Raw genomic sequence first — 8238 nt, forward strand, 5'->3', positions numbered from 1 at the left:
TAACCACGAAGAATCCCAGGCAATACGACCATCCGGGGGGACACATATATGGCTCTCAACGTCCTCCAAGGAATCAATCCTCGCTGTAGAAGGGTTAACAGTTTTACTCCCCCTAATGATGGCCTCTTTAATTGAATAAAAGCGGAAGGTTCAACAGAATTAATGCCTGTCTCTATATTGCTAAGAGCAATCAACTTTATATAAACATGACTTTTCCTTAACAGCAAGGTCTGCCACGTAATTGGTACCTCATAGTGAGACCCGAAGAGGCATTAGCGATGATGACAAATATTCCTTACGATTGTATTAGATATGCATAAATCAGACGGCTGGTTTAATTCTATCCTGGATCATTGACCTTTCCTTTCGGTGTGAAAGTTGCAGCTGGCTCTTATTGCAAACTAACTTTTTACTTTTCATCTACTTTCTAATATTGCTTAGATGCTTATTATCATTTGTGTTTCAATTTTAAAGAAATATGTATCGCTCCCAATCTCTGGAGAGTGCATTCTTACGCATGTGCGTATCATAACTTTCCAGAGTATACTTTAAAAGAGTGACCTGTACTTTCTACTGACACTTAATAACATCCATTTCCTTACTCTCTGTAATAGAAAAAGTCAGGAAGAATGACAGAAGACTGGAAAAGTAGGGAAAAACAGATTGATCTTTTACTTTCCAGTGATAATGACTTGAAAAAACGAAGTGCCGTCTGCAATTTATGTTTTGCTTTAACCAAGTGAACAATGCTTGTGACCTTTACATGAGAGTTCTCTAGAATTTAGTCATTTCGATCAGTATCTCTCCTTTCCAAAACATTAATTGCATAACTATTACTATTATCATTTTTCAAGAGCAGCAACCAAACATATAGAAGAAGTGACGCAAGCTTCCATAGACTATAATACCGATAAATTAAGAAAATAGATAAATACGAAAAGGCAATAGCGAATAAAGAAATAAATCAAGATCCGAATATCTTTGAGGGATAGTTTCCAGGGCAGTTACAAAAAAAAAAAAAAAAAAAAAAAACCCTTTCTAAACAATGGTTTTGTTTAGTTTATTTAATTTCGATGATCGAGACATAATATAAAAAAATGCATGATGGATCAATAACTGAGACCACCAAGAGTACAGAGTATGAAATCTGGCTGTATGCAATTTTCTCGGTACACAGCGTATGGTGGCAACCATAATAAATACTACACTACCGTACTGGCATATGGCCAATACTGGTAGCTGGACTCATCCACCAGGTTATAAAGCATTCAATTTTAGAGTCGCCAGTCACCAAAGCATCATTTATTCACCAGTGCGTCATTCTGGCCTTAAGATCCACTTCCGTGGAAGACAACAGATTTTTTCCTGATTCTTTTAAAATTAAATGGGTGACTAATGTCAATGCAAATAAATGAAACTTTGCTAAATAGAGGGAAATCTCAGCGACTCAGCCTTTTATATCTGCCGAAGTTATATATTGAGAATATCTCATGTTAATATTAAAACATTCATGTCCATGCTAAACGCAAAATCCAATGAAAGTTTACTATTAGAAAATAATATCTTTAAAACTCGACATTTCCTTATCATCGACAGATACTTAAAAATGACTGCTCCTTTAGAGAGAGTCCCTATGTTCCACGCATATAACTACCCCAAAAATAATAAGTTGTATTGACCTTAGATTGAATTGTATCGTAAATAAAAATTGCGTAATCATATATTGGTTGTAATAGAACTCCACTGGTTATCGCAATATCAAAGCCAATATGAAAGTATTCAAGAGACCTTCTTAACCTAAAAGTACATTGAATTAAACTACAAGCAAGTACATGAAAAATGAAGTTGTAATATGAAAATACACTGAATAGGAAACTTTAAACAAACAAACCAGGAATTGGAAAAAAGAGGCGAAAATATTAAGGAATTTCAAGAAAGGAAAAAAGCAACGACACAGACTATGAATTTGTTCAGCACAATCAATTCTAATGGACAGCTGAAAATGAAGTATACCTGATGAATTAAAGTCTTCCTAAAACAAACTTGGAAGATGAAGAAAGATTTCAAGGTTCGTTCCTATCAGTTTATGTCTGAAGACAAGATTATATTATGAAAAAGTAAAAAAGTTCGTCTTCTTATTCCACCAAAAAGACTTCTTACATTACATCCTCTATTACCTTAAATTGTCGTAATTCCTTATAATATCCCTTTTCCTCTCTTTCTTTCGCTCCTTTTTTTAGATAAATGTGTTTATATTAATGAGGAAACTCTCTCTCTCTCTCTCTCTCTCTCTCTCTCTCTCTCTCTCTCTCTCTCTCCTGAGTATAATCTTGGTAGTCATAAATATGCAATTATAATTGTCATTAGCGACTAATTTTCTATACAGGAATGACAACTCTCTCTTTTCTACATACATCTGCATCAAGGACTATTAAAGGAATACCGTTAAGCAGAATGATGCAATTTGTTACGGCATGATCCCTTAAACAATGAAAGGATTTCGCTATCTTGTTTTCGTTTTACAATCAACAAAGGCTAGTAACATTGAGTATGATCAGTAATTGGATGGGTGACCACCAAGAAAATACATCAATTGCGCCACGTAACTCCCTTCCATTTTCAACGTGCCAGGATTAGGGACACACACGTATATATAAGTTTATATATATATATATATGTATATATATATAGGCTATATGTATGTGTGTATATATATACATATATATATATATATATATATATATATATATATATATATATACATATATATATATATATATATATATATATATATATATATAATGTACATGAGATGTATATATATACAGTATACACACAGACACACACATATGCATATATATATATAAATTCAATTTATAGAGGTATAGATATTCATACATATATGCATACACTCATATTTTTATATGTATATATATCATATGTAAGTATAGATGTACATATAAATTATGTAACATTACGCCATCACTCCATGTACCGGCTAGACTATATATACAATATATATATATATATATATATATATATATACATGTATATAATCATATATATAATTATATATATAAGTATATATATATACAAATATATATACATATATATGTATATATATATATATATATATATATATATATATATATATATATATATATATATATATATATATATATATATAATATCAGATATATTGAATTAAATACAGTGGAATAGAGTAGTTATATTAGCGTTAGAAAAACTCGTCTATCTATCGGTGGGATTTCAACGCGGCACTGAGTGATCCTAGGGAAGGCGTCATTCTTTTTTCCCTAAATGTCACTGACCGCATTATATTACTCTCAAGTTTATTGGCATCTTCTGACTTTCAACTCATTGAACGGACAGCTAAAACTGTGACTCTTACTTAGGTTTATCAGTAGCATTGATATCTGATTCCCTTACGAGAATGCCTTTTCATTTTTAGATTACCTTTGTTTAAATTTTGCAACAACTGAAATAAATAGCAGCCTTTGCATTTTATAATTTGTTTTGATCATAGAGTGGTGATGTGGATATCTTGTTAAAATATATGTTTTTTTTTTTTTTTAGTAAAAAGATACGTTAACAGTTAAATCTCTCTTTACTTATATTTCAAATATTTCTATAAATGTTTAAAGGCCTCTCATGATTGGCATAAGCAATGGACAGTGACAATGCCCTATCTAGTATGCCAAATCTCTAAAGATTGACGATATATATATTATCAAAGTCCAAATCCCTTCTCCACTCAAGCTAGGACCAGAGAGGGCCAGGCAATGACTGCTGTTGATTCAGTAGGTAGATGTAAGGTCGTCCCCAAAGCTATGATCCTTAGCTCACAAGAAATTATCGAGCTTGAGTGTGACTCGAACACCAGTCCGACGAATAATAGGCAAGGACGTTTCCACAACCCTAATTAAGTAGGAATCGTACGAAAAATATATTTCTAACTTGTATAGGATATACCTTTGTCTATATTATTAGGTTCATGATTCTCTTTTGCCATAGACAGTATACATTTTCTATTACACTTAGGAGTAATTAAGTGAAAAAAGTGATATGAAATTGGAATGTAGTTCTCCTTCGACATTAAACCTAAGCAAAAAGAACCAAAGGAATGCTTACTCATCGATAAAAAAAAAGCTTTCTACACTCGAATTTTCCAACAATTTTTCCCTCTTTTTCCCGCAATACACATTTTGATTTTTATTCCTATTTCAATAACGATTCTTTTTACATATATCATTTGGATGAACACAAAAAAAAAAAAAAAAAAAAAAATGTCTTGGGAACGAATAATTGTATTTCGACCAATTTTTTTTAGCCATTTATTTGACGACTCCCTTATGATAATAAGAATTTGTCGGAGAAGAAGATTGCTCCTTTTTATGACGGACATCGTCGGAACTTTATCAATGAGAGGTTTGAGATTTTCTGGCATCCTGACATCTAAGGTCATTGACGTTATCAATGAGAAATAATATCAAAATACTAGAGAGCGTTACCGAGCGAATGTTTTCAACAATTTTCATTAAACTAAGCTGATTAACGTTGACGACATCCTACTACCACAAACAGTCTGGCAAAAACTCAGTAAACCAAATCCCTGGCAGTTATTAATGACTGAATAGATGTATCAAAAGGTATAAGTCAGAAGGAAGACAAAACGAGAGAATGAGATTACTTCACATTCTGTAGATAAACTTTCCTGTTTTTCTGCAACAATAACATTAGATTTAATTATGAAAACAACGAATCCTTCTTGATTTAATCTTACCTCCTCAACGAAAACTGCTGTCGGATGCTGGTTGTCTCTTGCCCAAGCAGTTGCCGATAAGATGATGAGCAATCCGGAGGATGCCATGGACAATATGGCAATACACATGAAGCTCACGACGTAGACATGGGCGTAAGGGCGCCGGGATGCACAGACGCCTAGAAAGCCAGACACACCCACTACCGCACCCGCCCAAAGGCCGGCGCCTAACGATGAAAGGGCGGCTTGTAGGATGAGAGCGAGCGCCCCCAGGGAAATCATGAAGATCGCCAGGATGAGTTTGAGAATGGCCAGTGAAAGTGCCAACTTTGCCGGAAAAAAGTGTCCTTGAGGATCAACAGCATCCACAGTGCCAGAGACCGACCTCAGGGAACGCCAGGTAAGCGCCCCTCCTCGGCTGGTGCCACCACCGCTGCTACCTGGAGGACCCCCACTCCCTCCTCCAGGCCCACCTCTTCCTCCGCTAAGCAAGACGTCCCTTAGGGAACCACCGCCTTTGACTTTGGTCATAACTCCCATGGCTGTTAAGTCTCCGGTAGGATATCTTTTAAGTTCACAGAGCAGATTCAGCCTTTCCTAAACCAGCATCTGATGTTAATGCTACCAAGAGAGACACATTCTGTTATTCGGCCTCAGTTTAGATTTCTTACGTCAATCTTCTGTCCTGTGTACAGGTTTAGCTCTTGTCTCATTTGAGCGTATGGTGTCAGAATTCAGTTTTTGATTACAACAGGCATTATTCAGTCACGTCTGAATTTTTGTTTATTCTTGTAATCTTGGGATATTCAGCCACAAATATTGGGGGAAATTATTTACCAATATCAAAGAAAAAATCCATGTTTTCTACGAAATTTTATCCTGAGGAACTCATGTCAGTCACTTTTATTGGTATTGTTTTGATTACTTTGAACATAATATGCAACTCAATTGTTTAAAGAATGTAAAAGTTACAAATTTGTAAGACTGGGATGTGATTAGAATTTTCGAGAATCTTAAAACTCAATTATCGTCTGTTTTTGGGAATTGAATGTTTTTTACCTGAAAATCTTATCCATCCTGAAATATTCTATTAATTATTACAGCAACATTAGTTCCCACTAATTTTCACTAAAATCAATTTCAGCAGCATTCGTTTTAATGAAAAATCCCACTTTTTGTAATTATAGAAACGTTCGTTCTATTCCAGATTTTCACTCAATATAATAACAGTAAGAATCTACAAAGTCAATGTCTTCCCAAGATTTTCAACATGTGAGAAAAAAAGATGCTGTAATCCGTCCGTCTTCCTCAGCAGCGGAGCGCTCATTCACAGAACACCGAAGATAGATAACTTTACATCTGGACTCTGGAAGCCAGGCTGACGCGCTAACACCGAGCCTCCTCTCGGTACAACCGTTGCACATAAACTAACTAACGGGCCTTCTGCCCTGGCTGTTCGGACTGAACGAGTCACACGACGAAAGAGAGAGTGTGTGTATGCCTGGAGTCCTGGACTCGGGAACGGCTGTTACTGGAACGCCTGCCATGGCCCATGGGAACGACCCTCGTTTCACTCTATCCTCATTCGCAGATAAGTGTTCATCTGGCTGAAAAAAAAAAAAAAAAAAAGAAAAAAAAAAAAAAACACGTTTTACCATATGATACGAGAAAAGAAAAGTCTATATTAATTTACTGAACATTTTCTTGCAGCCTTTACACACGCACACACATATGTATATATATATATATATATATATATATATGCATATATATATGCTGTATATATATATATATATATATATATATATATATATATATATATATATATATATATATATACACAGATAGATAGATATATAGAGAGATAGATAGATAGATAGATAGATGGAACCAGTGTAACTTCAATTCGCAAATCTAACGAGCCAGCATAATTCAACACACTGGAAACTATCGTAGTACCCAGTGTTCATGCTTTGATAACAATAGTCCGTGCTATCATATGACCAGGTTGATGAAAATCAACATTGTGGAATTGAAGTCTGCACTGAATTTGGTTATAAATACTGTTACAAATGCTGAAGGCTGCGGTATACATTATGAATTTATAAGCACCGCAGATTCTTTTTTTTTTTATTGATATTCACAAGTGAGTAAGATCTTAAAAGCACCCGTATATACTTTTACTTGAAAACACAATGGAAAATGTTATTGTTGTAAAAATCTTCATTATAGGAGTCCTGTATTAAATCAGAGTCATATTCAGATCTGAGGATAATGATTTTCTGAAGAAGATGAAACCCGTCCAGTTGCATTCCGTTCCCCGTCAAGTAGTCCGACTGCACGATTCCTTAAAGTTCCTTTTTGCATCATTTAACCATTCCAAGAATCACGTTATTTCGTTCTTCTTTAGGTATTATTATCATCGTAGTGATGTATCCTCCTTGTTGACAGTATTTATTATAAGACATAAACGCAAATGACTATAAGATAATCAAGCAAGTCGAAAAAAAATTAGAGCGCCTTTCTGAAACTTTCACTTCCGCACAGACATACAGATGTCCTTGTGACCCGTGTTAGCTTACTAATTGCCGGCTCATCCCCGAGAACACGGGATGGGAATTTACTTCATGAAGGATTGAGTGAAAACCTCGTCAAACTATTTCTATTTCCGTGACTAAGGGTGTGTAGATTAACATTCTAACCTGTACTTTCAGTAAAATCATAACCTCCCCTAGGTAGTGGTGCAGAAAATAGGAAATACAATACATACCATTTATTATAAATGTTGAAAGAAGTATCTAAAATTCAGACAATCTACTATCAAAATTAAGACATATCTGATCTTGATCTCTCCTGAAACGAAAATTTTCTGAGTTATACTGCCACATATATATGAATACATGGATCAGTTTGATATTTTATGAATTTACATGTATTATACTTTCTTTTTTTCACTCTGATCACCTGAACGAAAGCTTATGAAGCAAATGAAAGGCATTGTCATCACTGCTGATAACAACAGTGATTACAGATTTTCATATGACTAACGTCCGGTAATTTTATTATTTTTGTTTATCATTGGTGTATGGTAATCCACTCAAGTATTGACCAAATACAACGATGCTTAACTCAACCGACCGAGGATTGAATAAGATTTCAATGGTGAAACGTTGGTGGTCACCCGTACAAGTAAAAGTCAGACGATTTTTTTTTTCAGTCAGCTGTGAAATGAACTTATTACTGCTCTCTATTTTACAAGCTTTTAATGTGATGCTGTGAAGTTTCTTAGATTTGCTTCTTTACTTTTGTTGCTATTATGTATACATAAAAAAAGTAAGGTATGTTCTATTGTAATAATTGAATAGCTCAGTAATTGCAGCATTGCTCCTTACTTTTCAAAGAGGTTAATCCTAACAAAAAGACTGTTAAAGTATATAGTAAACAGTTATGAACCT

At 34.4% G+C, this 8238-nt stretch overlaps 1 protein-coding gene across 1 annotated transcript in view; it reads right to left on the minus strand.

The window, feature by feature from the left end:
- The window catches only part of LOC137642112 (uncharacterized), a 93530-nt gene extending 87301 nt beyond the window's left edge, over positions 1 to 6229 (minus strand). Inside the window, exon 1 of the mRNA XM_068374661.1 lies at positions 4805 to 6229. Within this exon, the coding sequence (XP_068230762.1) occupies positions 4805 to 5323 (519 nt within the window). The 5' untranslated portion in view covers positions 5324 to 6229. The remainder of the gene's footprint in view (positions 1 to 4804) is intronic.
- Between the last annotated feature and the right edge of the window lie 2009 nt (positions 6230 to 8238).

The sequence above is a fragment of the Palaemon carinicauda genome, chromosome 6 (genome assembly GCF_036898095.1).
Source record: "Palaemon carinicauda isolate YSFRI2023 chromosome 6, ASM3689809v2, whole genome shotgun sequence".
Taxonomy (NCBI): Eukaryota; Metazoa; Arthropoda; class Malacostraca; order Decapoda; family Palaemonidae; genus Palaemon; species Palaemon carinicauda.